This window comes from Ctenopharyngodon idella, chromosome 24, assembly GCF_019924925.1.
Source record: "Ctenopharyngodon idella isolate HZGC_01 chromosome 24, HZGC01, whole genome shotgun sequence".
NCBI lineage: Eukaryota > Metazoa > Chordata > Actinopteri > Cypriniformes > Xenocyprididae > Ctenopharyngodon > Ctenopharyngodon idella.
Window position 1 is genome coordinate 18,379,612 of NC_067243.1, and position 16,356 is coordinate 18,395,967.

A 16,356-nucleotide genomic window follows, 5' to 3' on the forward strand; every position below is an offset into this window, starting at 1 on the left:
CATCTGCAGTGTTGTTATTGTTAAAACTAAAAGTATTAAACTTGTTTTGAAATAAAATAAAAATATTAGTTGAAAAACTTAAACTTAAAAAAAAAAAACCCTTTTACAGATGTTGCCTGGCAACTAACTGAAATAAATATAAATTTAAGCTTTAGGTATAAGCTATTAAAAAAACTAATAAAAAACAAAAGCAAACTTAAAATTAAAGGCTAATTCACAATATTAATACATGATATAATAAAATATAGACAATACTGCATCGTCAACCTTTAACTTCTACTTTAATTTAAAAAATAATATATAATTTCTATATCAAAGTTTCACAATCCAAAATAGCCATGTTAGTCCTATAGGGACATTATAGAGTGACAGTTGTGTTCTTTAAAATATGTCTATACAAAAACATAATAAATGAACCTACCCATGAAAAATATTCGCTGGAGTGAAAAATGTGACCTCGGTCCCCTATGATGGTGGCATGAAAAATGCACTGCATAGGAATTAATCACACCTAAACAGACAGTGGGTTTTGACAACAATAAAGGGCAATAATTCCTTTCCAGTTGTAGTGTATAGCCTACTGGCCTGTTCAAAGTTTAATTTTATTTATTTGTTTTGTTTTCCTGGTCTCATATGGGCTATTTACACATGGCCATATTGTGTTTCGGCAAAATACCTACCTTGCAAATACTAAGTTCGCTTCCGTGATTATGCTAATGTCGGGCGTAGAAATGGTTGAGTGCTTGAATTTCGAGGTCCCATCCATGCTTATACTCACTCACGTGCGGATAGGGGCTCACAAACATGCTGACGTAATTCCATTTGGGAGGAGTAACGTGTACGTACGTGGACGACGAGTGACATCTTATTTTGAGTGTCACACCACCTGAGGTAATTTCTCCAATTTGCTTAAACTTTTAATGAGTAATTGAGCGTAAGGTGATTAATTATTAATTTAAGTCACTTATTCTGTTTTTTGAATGACATATTCAGTTAGTGGCTTGGTGTGTGTGTGTGTATAACGTTATATCTCTCTCTATATATTCCTTATACAACCTTCTAAGTCATAGGGCTGGAGCCTATCCCAGTTTCTTAGGCCAGAGGCAGGGGAAAGCACCCTGGACAGATGGCCAGTCCATCACAGGGCTCTCTCTCACACACAGGAAATGTTTTACTATTCACCTAACCTTCATGTCTTAGTATAATATATAGAAGTAAACTTGACAAACAATGTGTTTATTTTCTTTATTTGAACAAAAAAATCCTACTGCAAGCAAGGATATACCAGGATTTTGCAAAAAAAAAAAAAAAAAAAAAGAAGTGTGCATCAGAAAGGAACTATGGCATTTGGAAAAAGCCCTATTATACACAAACAAACGGTTCAAAGCATTCTGCATGCACCCCAACTAAAAGGAATTGTACTTGCAATTTACTTGCTCAAAAGCTTCATTATACCTATTTATACTTGAAAGCAACGATGAGAGCCATCTACTAAAACTTGAAAATTATTTTCTCCTTAGCTTCAGTTATTAGTAGGCTACCAAACTAAAATACAGTAGTATTCTATTTCGTTTTAGTCACAGTTGCAACTTTTTGTTAAAGACAAACACAAAGTTTAAGCGGTTAAAAATATCTGGGCTCTCAATTAAGACATCCTGAGCAGCTTAATATGTAGGCTTCGACTTTAAAGGGTAGAAGAAATATAAGTACATTTCTAACATTTCTAACAAATTAGCAGCATTTCAATCCATAGTTGATTAGAGAGGTGAACACATGGCAGGAAAATATGAAGCGGTTACATTAACTTATCTACTTATGAATATTTAACATTAGTTAGACATGCTGTTCATATACAGATCAACCTCCTATGTATTTTACACTGAGCCCATTGTCCGTTTATGAAACATTCTGTGTATTTTTAAACTGTCGGAGAGAATACAAAATATAGTGGTATAATCCATTAACAAATTAATCGAAATTCATTTTGAGAGTTGTTTACTTTAAACATTTTGCCAAAACTAGTAATCAGTCAAAACTCATTCAAAATCAAATGAAGATCGGACACCGTTTCTTTTACTACAGCGCCCTCCAGGGTAAAAAGCTGGAACAATATTTTTGGTGCACTTCTTTCTTGACTCATTCACCCCCTTTATGCAAAGGTTATCCTTTTTTTTTTTTTCTACCCATAAGTCTGTCCATATTCCTTCCTCTTCTTTCGCATGGAGATAAACCCATCCATGGAATCCAGTGCAAATGTGCTACGTATTCTGAGAAAAAAAAAATCTAAATGGAAAGAAAGGAAAAGTGAGAGAGAATCAAATGTCAATCCTCAAATAAATATGTACCAACATACCTATTAAAAGTGAATAATAGGAATGATTTAAAAGGGATAAATGTGTGAACTTTCTATCTTTAAGAATGGAGGTTCTCACTTTGCTTCTACATTCTGTCCTTTATAAAGATTATAGGTTTGGAACAATAAGAGTTTGATCAAATGATATTAATTTCCATTTGTAGGTGAACTATCGCTTTAAGGGAATGGACATTTGCAACAACTTCGAGCATCACTATTCTGTTGGCAAAACCACTGGAGGCCCCCGGAAGTTTAAAAGGTCAGGTCAAAATGTGTAAAAGTTCAACACATCTACATATCTATTACAGAGAGCAGACAATGGGGAATCCCTCTTAGATACTATCTGCACCCATGCATTCAAATTAGAGAGTAATTCCTATTACAGTGACCTTAGAGGATTTGTCTGAGCACATGATGAGGGAAAAATAAGCACTGTGGCTTAGATAACAACAAAAATCGAAACCAAATGTGCCAAACAAAACTTGCTGTCACAATGCTACGGTGGTTCCGGGTGGTTGCTTACTGGCCCAACTTAGTCTTGATATTTTGGTTTAAAGCAGACTTCCTCAAAGACAGCCCTGTAGGGGGTACCTGTACTGCAGAGTTTAGCTCAAACCATAATCAAAGATTAGGGCAAGCTAATCAAGGTCTTCAGAATTACTAGAAATTTAAAGGTAGGAGAATTTTATCAGGGTTTGAGCTAAACTCTGCCGGGCAGATTTGAAGAACCCTGTTTTAAAGCAAACCCTCAATCCTAAATATGAGGAACTTGCCTTAGAAATCACCTCTAATTAAGACAAGAACTGACATCCTATGCAGTTTTGGAAACACAAAATCTTGTGAAATGGCCGAATGTTTTATTCTGTTCAGCATCTCATCCATAATAGGCTGGAGGAATGCTGCAAGCATATTAAGGCATGGAAGCTCACATCAGTTTGAAACCTTGCATCCAATTATAAGGGATTGTGCCTTCATAGACATAGCCTAGGAAAGTCTTTCATCTTATTCAACAGTCTAAGATCACTATTTTTGGAACACTAAGTAGTGCTTTCTTAGGAGTGCCTAAGATGTCTAGATAAAATATTATACAGTGTTATTTACAAGCTATGGTACTCTGTAACTTGTTACTGACAGCATTTTTAATTAGATTCTTGAGTGATGCTTCTCAGTACAAAACTCACCACCATTACACTAAGACAGAGGTGTCCAATCCTGCTCCTGGAGGGTCACTAATACTATCCTGCAGAGTTTAGCTCCAGTCATAAAAACACATCTGAACCAGCTAATCAAGAATTTAAGGTGATGATACATGGGGCAACTTTTTGAGCAATGTTGCCAGGCAATGTTGTTGAGTGATGTTGCTTGGGCACTTTTCTCATTTTGAATGGGCAACAAATTTTGATCCGAAGTATCCAGATAGAAATTTGCCTGGCAACATTGCTCAAAAAGTTGCCCTATGTATCATCACCTTTAGGGATTACTAGAAACTTCCACGCAAGTATTTTGGGGCTGGCTGGAGCAACTCTGCAGGATATTGGTCCTCCAGGAGCAGGATTGGACACCCCTGTGCTAGGGTGTTCTAGGTAGTTACTCGGGATTTGCTAGGCGGTTACTTACTGGTCATAAAAGACAAAAGACTCAACCCCCAATTCTATATGATACTCTGGGGGCGTATTAGTGACTTTCTATTTTAGGTCTTAATTTAAGATATAAGTTACTTTAGGATTTTTCACAAATTCATATTACAGAAGAAAATCTTAACTTGATTTAGGATTCCTTATCCTATCTTAGGAAATCTCATCTTAGCTGTAGTTAGGAAATCTTAAACCACTCCATCGAATTCGTTAATCAACTGTCAGGTCTGTTTCCAAGCAACCAACGATGTAAACACTAGAGATTAAAATGGAGAAACAAAACAGGTGTGCTTTTAATTAAGTGCTGCAGAAAGAGAAGTTTTGATAAGCTTTGTAGAAAAAGGCAAAGCCTATCACTATATTTCATGGGAGTCTGTAATTATTTATCAGTGTTTTATCGTCAAATTGCAGCACATCATTTGGGTGTTCAGAAAGTATTTCCACCATCAGACATCACTGTTCTTCATCTTGTTTCATTAATAAATGTGATGCCATTCTCAGACAGGGCTATTATGTGATTTTTACAGTTGGCTTTTAAATAATTTTGAAGTTAGGACATCAGTGGGGTTGTCCTAAAGTTAGGACAGTTTTTAGGATTTTTTTGTCGAGTTAGGATAGTTCTGTAATACCCTTTTCCTATTGTAGTCAAGTCTATGGGAATTTTTCCCCACCTTTTTTATTGTCTGAAGAATTTAAGTCTAATTGCTTAGAAAAGTAATAGCACATCACACCTCAAAATACAGCACAATTTGAGATACTATTTTGTCCATAACGCAAACGGAGATGGATGAGTCACAGCCTGAAGTCTAATGCTTAGGGCTTTAAAGCAAGCATCTTAAAGTGCTTGTTGAATGGCATAACAGAGCAGCAACCTACCAAATGAGGGCCTTTGATCGAGTGCTTCTTCCTTGTAATTTGTCCCCACTTGCGATGGCAGTTCTGTGTCTCCGCCTGTGTGTCTCAAGGTAGACCTTTTTGGCAAATGCCCGGCCACACATATCGCATGCGTGGAGGGAAAAGTTTTTTGTTACCCTAACCTCAGTGCAGGTCTCCTGGCTTCTGGTGATGGGTGGCCCCTTGATAACATTATGACTGCGAGTGACATGCGGGTTCTTGGCTGCTTGAAGGTTCTTGTCTTGCCTATTTGGTGTGAGTGGAGACTCGAGTTTGCCTGTGTTAAGCGACGTTAGAGCAGAATGCTTTCGAGTGTTGGGGGATGTTGGAGATTCTTGTTTCTTTGTTTTGGGAGATATGAGAGGATCTTGTTGATGACTGTTAGGGGAAGCCGGTGGGTCTTGCGTTTTATGCTTCCCGCTACCCTCTTCTTTTGAATTTGTTTTCTTGTTTGAGTTGTTCAAGATTGCATCGGCTGGTTTCTTCACAGCCTGGTTCTCCAAGGCAGGCATAACCTTAGCCAGATAGCGTGACGACTTCTTGTGCACCACTGTGATATGGCGGATGACGTCACGCTTCCGGCGTGACTCGTATCTGCAGATGGGGCAGCGGTAAAACTTGATGTAGATGCTGTCATTTCCATCGGTGTGCAGCTCGGCAATGTGCTTGCCCAGGTTCTGACTGGTACTGAACTGACGTTTACACAGCCAGCAGTAGATCCTCTTGAAGTCAAAACTCACACCGTGGTTTCCCTCTTCCTCTGAAGCTTTTGAGAGAGACTCTTTCTTTGCGTAAACCTTATCTTTTTTCTCGTGCTTCGATTTGGCCTTCTGAGAGCTGTTTTCTAGAACAGGCATCTTATGAACGATTCGCATGTGCCGCCTAAGCATTATTTGAGAGCTGTACTTGCGTTTGCACAGCTTGCAGCGACAATTTGTCAGGTTGTACTGTGCCTTATCTTGCTTCAGAGGAGAGCTTGGAGCTTTCGCTGGAGAAGGAGGATGAGTGTCAAGTAAAAGAGGTTGGCCTGGTCTTGTGGCAATGTCCGGTGTGATCAAATCCCGCTTTAAGCCACGGTGGACCTCGTCAAAGTGGCGACGAACATTGGCTTTGGTGGCAAAGGACTTTTTGCACACTGGGCAGCTCTTTCCTGGAGAAGGTGGTGGTTCAACAGGATGCTTGTCCTTCACCATAGACAGCAAGCTGGTGGGAACGGTGCGCGTCTCAGTAAATTTGCGCAACTCCTCCATCCGCTGCCAATGCATTTTTCGGCAGTGGCGTCGCACGCTGCGTCTGGAGCTGAAGTCTTTTCCACAGAGACAGCAAGAGATCCTCATCTCCTTTATCTCAGAGGCGGCACTCTCCTCTTCTTCTTCCTCCCCTTCTACTGGCTCAATCTTTATTTGCTCTTCGCAGCTCTTACCTTCTTTAGCAGGTGGTTCTTCAGGTTCAGTTTCCATCTCGTCCTCAAAATCTGACTGTTGGACCTTTTTAGGTGCCAAAAGAGATTTGCGGCGATTTTTCTTCTCAGGTAATGGGATCGCAGTCTCGGGGGTAGGGGCTGGGGTTTCTGGTGTGTCTTGAATTTCCACTAGTGCCACTTGTTGAAACACTGCATTGGGGTTGGTCTCAATGGCCTCCAGCTGAATGACATGTTTTTCTTGTTCTTTCTGTGGATAGATGGCTTGAAGAAGTTCTTTGATGGCTTGGCTCTGCCCACCTTGTGAAGGCTCTGCAGAAAGTCACAAAATATTAACCTTATTAATAAATACTGTTATATTCAGGGGCCCAATTGCAACAATTTGAACTACATTTTAACTTCTTTTGAAGAAATCATGAATGGTGCTTGCCCATGCAGAACTCAATCAGATTATTGATTGAGTTACTAGGGCATTGCTGGGTATTTGCTTGTGTTCTACAATTTTGGAACACAAAAAGAAGATATTTTGAAAAATGTGTTTTTCTCAGTGTTTTTGCCATACAAAGAAAGTCAACAGCTGCATTTACACGGACCGTAATGATCTGACTGTAATCGGACTACTACCACAGTCATAATAAAAAAAAAAAAGTCACACGTAGTCACGTCATTTGGAATGAATAGGCCAAATCTGACTGAAATTTCATTCGGATTGTAACGGGTGGTTTAAACCTTTTCTAATGGAAAGTACAGCGCATGTGCAATGACGTAGAGATGGCATAATGACTTATGGAATGAGCTGTTGTTGTTAAATGACGTGTCATTAATGACTGTTGAGTGATTCTAAAATTTTCCTTCCACACAATGCCCCACTAGTCCTTTTTTCGAACTTTCATCCACAGACACCTTGTTTTGGGCACAGGAATGGGCGTTTTTACTGCTTGATTAATATAAGCAGCATGGCACAAAGCTTTATGTGCTCATCGTCTCCTAATTAAGACCCGAAATAGATAAATATCACGTCTGCACTTTAAAATAGTATGTGCAAACAGTGGGAAACTCTGTATATTTGTGCAGTGTGCGCATGTCAAAAAAATCAATTCCGATTTGAAGCTTGTGACATATAATCCGATCACTTTATTTAGTGTTCATGTAAAAACTACATTCGGATTCATCAATCGGCATGAATAAATTCCAATTGAAACATAACGTGTCCATGTCAACGTAGCTAATGGGGTGCAATGTGTTTGGACCCCAATTGACTCTGAACAGTTGAAACATTCTTCAAAATATATATTCCTGTTCTGCAGAAAAAAATAAAGTCATGCAGGCTTTGAAACACTTTAAAAGTCAGAGCACTTAAATGGATGTACAAACCATCTGACTGAGGTTGTCGGGAACAGCAGTAGAGCTCCTTGTGAGTGACCAGATTTGGTAGGCCACGGAACAGACTTCGACAGATTTTGCACTCAAATATGGTGTCAACCTCCTTCAACAGCATGTGTTTGAGTTGAGTTGTACCTGCAATAACAGCACATATTGAAAGCAAGCTATTATCATTAGGCAATGAGAAAACACATTCATGTCAGTATATTGGAGGGAAATTTCATTGTTCAAAATCTCACTCAACATAGGTTTCAACTTTGTTTCTCTGTATAGCATTTCGCTTTCAGAAAAAGTCTTGGTGCTGGCAAAATGTGTTGTGCCAGGTGAATAAAAGAGTCTTCATGACGTATTTACTGAATGATCAAATCAGTGTCTGTGATTGAAGTACCTGAGCGAAAACACTCAATGATTTGAAGGATTCCTGACTTGGAGGTCTGGAGCTGCTGTTGAAGCAGGGGTGGATCACCGGGTTCAATCGAATGCACTAAAACAGAAAACATTTTAGATTATAATTTATGTAAAACATGTTTTCACAAAAGTCTTCTGTTCAAGTTCCACCATTCAGGTATGGGGATGGCAGAGGGTGTAAATCTGTTGTAGGGGTAAGGGACAAGACACCCCCCATTCAGACAAAAAGGCAGTGACTGGAACTACTGACCTTCCTGCATAGCCTGAACTCCAATTCACCAACACAAAGAGGACACCACATCTCATTTTGGTTTCACAACCCATAAACTTCACAATTCCTACCTGGATGCATTTCTAATTCCAACCTGGATGTATTTCTGCCTTTCATTTGCATTTTAATTTGAATAAAAGCCACATGTAACTAATCCCACATGTGTCTTTGCTCACCTACACATGATGCCAACTTTAGTGCATAACAGGAGGATGGATTACATACATACAGACCATGGATAATAATTATATGAATTAACTCACTGCTTGTTTAATTGTATTCTGACTATGATTAATGCAAATATACAAAACCTTTTTAAAAAAAAAAAAAACTTTATCTAGATGAAACTACTCAATGTTTAGTTATCAGAGATATTTCCAACAAAGGACGGGAAGGAAAGGAAGGGAAGTGAAGCCAGAACCGAGGCCAGGACAAATAAAATAGTAGATCTATTTCCCCACGGACACAAGCATCTTTTGGTTTGTAACACTCCATCATTCTTTTGGACACCTGCAATACTCTATCATTGTTCCTTAAGGCAACTCTTCAGTACATTGATAGCAGTGATTTCGACTTTCTGTTATTTTCTTTCCATGGATGTCTACCAACTGAGAGTCACCTGGTAAAACAGTTTAATCTGCAGGGACTTTTGAGGATGTGTAAGTTACACATTCTCATCTGATACCAGGTGTCTGAAAGTTATGGAGCACAATGCATTAACAACTGGAACACATGAGAACATTACATTAATTAAACAGGCTATTTAAAACCATCTGTCTACAGTTTGCTAACTTGTACTTTTTCCATTTAAATATATTAAAATACGTTCCACATTTCACAGTGCATTAGCAGGGAAATTTGACTATAATACATTAGTTTTCTCAAAGTGGAAACTAAAAAAAGTTAGTGAATGCAGGTTTAAAGGTACACTATGTAACTTTCTTTACAAAGTCAATACATCATCAATCCTTCCTCCAAAACGTGTTTTTGTCTAATGCTGATTCACTATGGTAAGGCTATTGTAAGTGTTTCTGTTTTAGACCGGCCGGGATTGTTTTTGTGGGAAAAAGCATACATATCTCATCATATCCAAAAATAGAGAAAAGTTTGACTCATGTCTGGTGTGAGAGCGGCAAAGGTTAGTTGTCACAACGAGCGAGAAAGGTTGACTTAGAGCACGCTAAATCTAGAACCACTCAGGAATCACCAGTTTTAAAGAAACATCAAACAGAGAAGAGTCTGCTGGCAAAAGCGTGACAGAGCTCATAATAAAACGAGAATCAACATTGGCTTTCCAGAGATGGTGAGAACTGAGGGATTTTAAATGTTATAAAAGCAGTGCGGGGATGGTGTTTTTATTATTCAACAGGCGAGTAAAGGCCCAGATATACTCATGGCAAAGTTTTTTTTCCTTTAGAGGTAAAACGAAATTCGAAATATGCTGAGCAGCAATACACCGTTATCGAACATCTGACGCCGCCCACACTGCTGAGAGCGACGTTTAGATGAATATGTAAATATGTGATGCACGCTTTCCTCTCAGTAACAAAATAAACACAAAAATGAGAAAACAGCAAGCATTTTTTTATAGAAAAGCATCTGATCAAAACAACGTGGGCATGTTAGCACAACCTCCAGTAAAGTCATGTCACGTTTATTTATATGGCATTTTATTCAATAGATTGCTTAAAAGCAAGCAGCTTTACAGTATCAAACATGGAAAACAGTGTCAGTGCCTCATTTCATCAGAAGCACAACTTCATTTTCTACTATAAAGCAGTTCATGTTATCACCCACAGAAATCTTACCTCGACAGACTCAACAGATGAAATAAGTTAGAAGAGTTTCGCGTGAAAGAAAGCAAAGCCTCAGCGCACACCTCCTATTACGTTACACCGTGTCTACACCACGTCTTTTGTCGTATCGCACTGCACCGCAACAGCTAAAGCCTGTCTACACCGAATGCAACAAACTGACCATTGCAAAGCACTTGGACTACGTCAGAAATGGAACAGGGAATCCGTTTACTGTCGAAATTTGTTGTGTCGTGCCGCATCTAGTGTACTGTAGACAATATCACTGATTATAATGGGTTCTATTGTCTTTTGACGCGTCGCGTTGCTCACATCTGGTGTAGACATGGTGTTATCGTCATGGACCAATGGTAGTACGAACGTGTTTTGCAGCTGGAGCAAACTTTTCCTGAGAGTTCGCTTTGGCAAGCTGTTTCAAACTCACAAAATAAACTTCGTTTTGGCCTGATTTTGTTCGAAATGACGTCAAATCAGTTCGTTCTTCGATTTCATTTGAAGTATATCGGGGCCTTAAGGTATTTTATTGAACAGATCAATTGCCATATGTAGCTCTCAAACGGAGTTTATTGTAAAGCATTATCTACTGTGAAGGGTCGTTTCATTATGGTTGTTGTAGCACAGTGCTGAAATTTATTTAGGAAGTAAATGTGTCTATAAATGGGAATAGCTACAGTAACGTCTTCAGCTAGTCAGCTGAAGACCCTTTCCATCTAAACTGGTTATATCTCTTAAGTCTAGTAGTGAATATTCATCCGCAGAGTCACAAAGAGCCGAAGCACAACCAAAACAATATTCTTCCGCAAAATGGACAAAAGTTACTTAGTGTACCTTTAAATAAAGAAAAATGTTAAACTTGTAGACATTTGCTTCTAGAATATTTGACATTTTTAAACATTTATTCTTTCACTTGTACACCTCAAATCAACAGCTCTATTTATCCAGCACGAATAATGAGAGGGGTAATTGTGTATTAAATGTTTTTTTTTTTAATTTTTTATAAGCTATAACAATCCAGTGTTGCTAAAACAACTCTTTTTGCTTTAAAAGCCCATCCTGATTCTTTTTAATGGGAAAGATTCGACTGTGTATCTCACTATCAGCCAGTATACGTGACTCTCTCTGCTTCAGAACAGCTTGTCTTTATTTATGGTCATAAATTACTTTAAAGACAACAACTCCAGGTCACTGAAATTAGCAGCACTGTAGAACACAAACAACAACAACAACCCGATGAGCTAGAAATCCTATTCCAGCATTGATAATTATGGAAATATGTGGTAAACACATTGGAATGTGATTGTTCTACATTAACAACCAAGTCGCCACAAGACATTGCGTGTAAATCGAACTACATTGATAGATCTTTGCAATAAATGTGTAGAGAAGGCATAAATCTTGATTTCACAATGCATGTGGGTTGGAAACGAACTTTGATTATGCACAAATATCACCAAGAGGGAATAACACAACCTTGAATTATCAATAAAATTAGTGTAAAATATATTTAAACCCCGAAAGTCTACATAGACCAGCTGTCTCAGCTAATTTTACTCCTGTAATGTGATGTATTTCTGATTCAACAAGAAAAAATTTGAGGAGTTGATTTTATCCATTTGGAATTGATTGGATATCGAAAAGTGGGCGTTGCATACCAGAATGCAGCCAAAAACAAGAGCGATTTGCAACATTAGCCTGAAAGGAAAAAATTTTTTTTTCCCTTTGGATTAACTTGCGCTGACAAATTGTGCACAATCAGAGCAGGAATGTGTATTTAAAAAAGGAAACAGGGTCAGTTTTGATTTCATGTTGACTTTAAGGTGCGGAGTTCTTACCTGGATTTTTGCCACAAGGCTCTTGAGGGGCTTCTGTTGTTTGGCAACAGCAGGCCTGAAGTGTCTCAGTCTGGCAGCATTTGTCACTGGTCAGGCTTCCCTGCTCTTCGCTGTTAGTAGCCTCCATCTCAGAAGCCCTTTTATCAAGTTAAAAGAAATTAAAAAGTTAATAAGTGGAGCTATTTCTTTTGAATGCTTTTTATTCCTACATGCCTCCCAAAATGGCAACAAGTTCTCCATGAAGTAGTAGCACATGTTAAAATTCAAAAATTGGATATAAATTATATGTACACAGAATCCGAAATATTTGCTTGCAATAAGTTATGCAGGTATTTACAAAGGCAAACAGACATTACTGTCGCTGTGATGATTGTGTGATGATGAAGACCTTTCACTGCACATTTACCAAGGAAATAAATGTCAAGATGAGGCATAACGGCTATGTGCTAAAAAGGACAAAACAATATGAATTATGGAAATGTCTGTCATGCATCAAAAAACATCATAATTGCCCAGATGTAACGGAAAGAATAATGTGTGACAACAGGACAAACTGAAAAGAGATTGCATTCTTGATCACGGAGCTTTTAAATATTGATATATTGACCACATAAACTTGTACGTTAGTCAAATTAGTCTAAATTTAAACTAATATGAAATGTAGATTACTGTAACTTTTACAAAACACCAATATTTTGGATTCCTAAAAGTGGAAACCGACAACTATACACATATCAGAGTGGAAATAACCAAATAATCTCAATTTTAGCAACCACTGCGCTTACAAAAATGTTTAATGTTCAATATAACTTGTGCCAAAATAGCATTATAGTAACTTACTACATTATGTTACTACAGTAAAACTGATTAAAAAGGTCATAAAATGTAGCTATTATGATTTTAGGTAATGACAAACAACATTAACTTATTGTACTACTTACTATTCAAAAGATTTTAGCTTAACATATGAAGACTATACATTTCATATTTATATTTCATTCCAAAAGTTCTTCATTTTTATCCTTTTGCAGTTCACTTAAATAGTCTTGTGGCGTGACAAGTGCTTGACTATTCATGTAAACTATCTCTTTATAGTCGTAACTGTAAGTAGCAGCTGTAACTGTAGTAACTGGGGTATTTGGGCGCAAACTATGGTAAACAATGGTACTATTGTAAAATGTTTATTGATGTGCTTCGGTATGTACCGTTGTTTTTATGTAACTCGTTTGAAAAGTGCTCATACCAGCGCAAATGAAATCTCTAACATGTTGTGTTGTGATTCTGAAGGACATACACCTGACCGCGCTGCTAGTGTCCTGCCCAAACATTCGCGAGGCAGGAAGTCGCGAGCGGTGCACGAAAGAACACGTGTCCGTGGCCAACTGCACAAATGAACATAATTATGCTTCATAATACCACCATTATGCTTCAGTATAGCACAATTCGACTGATGGAAGGCAAATGTGTTCGGTACGAGTCGTGTTGTGGGTAGCAAATCAATAAGACGCGTGCACATCTTAGCATCAGGGTGTGCTCGTGCCTGAATAAGTACTTTGCAAACTTCATAACAATTGAAGAATTACCAATAAACACTAAAGCGTGATATCCGCGTGCGATTACAATCATAACAACCGAGAACGTGTTGAAATGACCATCAGCACCCAAAAGCATCAGAGGCATTTGGCCACGTGACCGGAAAAAATAATAATTTAAAATAATAGACACACGATTTTTCCCAGTCCCCCCTGAAGCATTGAGATAAAACGCATTAAAGTCTTTAAAATCACTATTAAATGGTTATTTAAATAATAAAACTCTAAAAATCGAAACATCTTGCTTGTTTGGAACTATACGGGGTCATATAGGCTCGCGAGCAGACTCACCAGACAAAAACAAAATCATTTTACATCACGATTTTACATTTCGATGCATTAACATACAGATAAAGAATAAGTTCGCACTTTTAGACTACAAAAATGCACCTACCATCTTTAAAAACAAACTCACATTCACGAGCACCCATTAAAACACACTGGGTCCACAAGGGGCCAAATGTGAACAACGTAAAAAGTTGATACCCAAATTTAGCAGTGACACTCTCCAAAACGAAGCAAACATATCCCACTGGAACGTCAGAATGACAAGGACAGACATATTAACATCAGTTCACACGTTTGACTGACTTATGATGGGAGATTGTGGGTGCATGTGTGCGGGAACGCGCGAAGCCATTGGCTGCACGAGCATCACCAAGTCCACAGTTGCTAAAAAGAGGCGTCTGACCACTAAAAAGAGAATGTACCCGAGACTTTCCCTCAGATAACATCGAAAACGGTGTGTTTGCGTTATTCGTGGCTGTTAATGTCGTGCTAAAACCTGTTGGAATAGCCTGGGTTTGGGTTCTCCCCTATGCGCAATTTAGACACGTCGTGGCGCATACACACTTCATTTAGCCAAACTGTTTAAAAATGTAAACGCAGGTTATATCGCCGTGTTTTTTCGGATATTCAGGCTATTTAGCGTTTTCGTGAAGCAATTTGCATCGCTCCATTATTCTGTAAATCTCTTTTACACGGTTACATTGTCAGGCCAAATCTCCTCTATTGCGGACCACAATGGGCCAGATTAACTTGATGGAGAAGGAGAGCCCATGTGCAGAATGGAGCTTTAAAGCGGCATAAGAAGGACCGATGCTTACCAGGGAGTGAGTGCGGCGTAAAGGCGGGCTGACGCGAGAGGCTGATACAAAAGACGACGTTGCCACTAACTTGCAGTGCTTTCCGAACATAAACCCAACACAATATGTAATCGCGTCCTCAAACAGTGACAAACCGAACACATTCGAGAGGATTTGCACGATTACAGGGCACGTCCGAATGATAAAGTGCTGCGCTTTGCGGCGCTGTGCCATCTTCCCGAAGCCGCTTTGGCGCACAGGTCTGGTGACCCTTCCGCCTTTACGCGTCCTCTCCTCTTCGGTGTTTTGTTATGAAGTGCCATTTTCACTCCCAAGTAGGCCCGTGGACTTGCTCTATCTCCGCGGGCAGTCGTGGCGAGTCCGAATCAACTCTCGCTCTAATTTAAGCGCTCAGAACAAGTGCGTTTTCCCCGGTTGCACAGCCAGCACGAACGGTGACGCCATTTTCTGTTAAGAACAACCACGCTCGCGCAGGATAGGAAACGACACTGGTCCGCTGCTCGATTCCGGGCCCGAGTGGGCAACTCCCGCGGCTGAAATCAGCCGAGATGTGTTCGCAGAGTTCTTACCTTTTGGAAATACAACGCTGGCTTTCGAGTTAGGATGGTCGGACGCGGTCCGGAGGTTGTTTCTCTCGCCTCTCGCGCTGACGCTGCCCTCTCGGAAGCTGCCTTTGTGCACCGCGAGGACCTCTCGGCGGAGAAGCGGCTGTTGCGCAAAGGTGCAATGGATGTTCAAGACCACCAAAATGTGGCACCCGATGTTGTCGCCGGGTTGGTGCTTTACATATGACCCCCCACAACCCGTGACACTAACTGAGGAAATTAACGACCCGTTTTAATTTCACACACCCAGATAAAACCGTTGCAAATGCAGCGATTCCAAACCCAAATTTAAGGAGTCTTGAATTTGGCGAATAAGACAGCGAATTTATGTGAATTTACAAAAAAAAGTTTTTATACAAATATCCTTCCCAAATTATATAGTGATATTTAATCTTTAATTGAATTTATTTATGAGTGATTCTACAATTAGGGGAACTTTTAACTACTTCTAGAAATCTAGGAAAACTTATTCGAAGTTTGTTTGTTAAACATTTATTTGTCCTGGAATAACACCAGGCCTTGGTCAACCTTTTAATGTGTGCTGTGGTTGATTTCTGATATTGTTGTGTGATGGTAATGACGTCGAGGGAATGACGTGGCTTTGCTAACACAATAAGTGAGTTAGCGGCTAATTACCTTTGTTGTTTTTTTGACAAATAGGCTAAATAAATAAATAAATCGTTTCTGAATTAAAATACTGAAGTAACAAGCAGTTTTGGTAATGACAACTACACCTACTCAGATCATTTTTAAAGAAATAAATAAAATTAATGACATTTATGTTCTTCGAACTCTCAAGAGATGTGCTTTCCTGTCAGTTATTGTTTACATCATAACCCAATTAACTTCTTGGTGTGTTGGTAATGACAAAAGTTATGGGGACAGTAAATCTTTGCTGTTGTTTTTGCTGTTGTGTTAATTAAATTGTGAATATAAATGCCAAAAGATGTTTTCAAAAGATTTTAAGAAAAAGTGTACATTTAAAAGGAAAATTAGGAAGTCTGGGTAAGAGACATGCCCAAAATAAAGAGAAACTGTGGCAGA

At 38.9% G+C, this 16,356-nt stretch overlaps 1 protein-coding gene across 5 annotated transcripts; it reads right to left on the reverse strand.

Annotated features, from left to right (window-relative positions):
- Positions 1-1,186: 1,186 nt before the first annotated feature.
- On the reverse strand, positions 1,187-15,862 carry znf800a (zinc finger protein 800a). Of its 5 annotated transcripts, XM_051884714.1 has the most exons (6): positions 15,277-15,856; positions 12,010-12,146; positions 8,073-8,168; positions 7,676-7,819; positions 4,864-6,613; positions 1,187-2,283 (listed from the first exon to the last, which is right to left on the reverse strand). In XM_051884714.1, coding segments are annotated over exons 2-6 (2,118 nt in total). In that variant the 5' UTR covers positions 12,137-12,146; positions 15,277-15,856; the 3' UTR covers positions 1,187-2,282. The 5 variants fall into 5 exon arrangements, with proteins under 5 accessions (XP_051740674.1, XP_051740669.1, XP_051740671.1 ...); XM_051884709.1 differs by lacking the exon at positions 1,187-2,283 and having other exon boundaries at positions 4,860-6,613; positions 15,277-15,862; XM_051884711.1 differs by lacking the exons at positions 1,187-2,283; positions 15,277-15,856 and adding an exon at positions 14,708-15,215 and having other exon boundaries at positions 4,860-6,613.
- Positions 15,863-16,356: the final 494 nt, after the last annotated feature.

Excerpts from the sequence above, each read along its gene's own strand:
- znf800a (XM_051884709.1), bottom strand. The coding sequence starts at position 12,136 with ATGGAGGCTACTAACAGCGAAGAGCAGGGAAGCCTGACCAGTGACAAA. Across the intron at positions 7,820-8,072 it reads CATTGAGTGTTTTCGCTCAG|GTACAACTCAACTCAAACAC; the intron begins GTACTTCAATCA and ends CTGTTATTGCAG. Across the intron at positions 6,614-7,675 it reads CCGACAACCTCAGTCAGATG|AGCCTTCACAAGGTGGGCAG; the intron begins GTTTGTACATCC and ends GACTTTCTGCAG.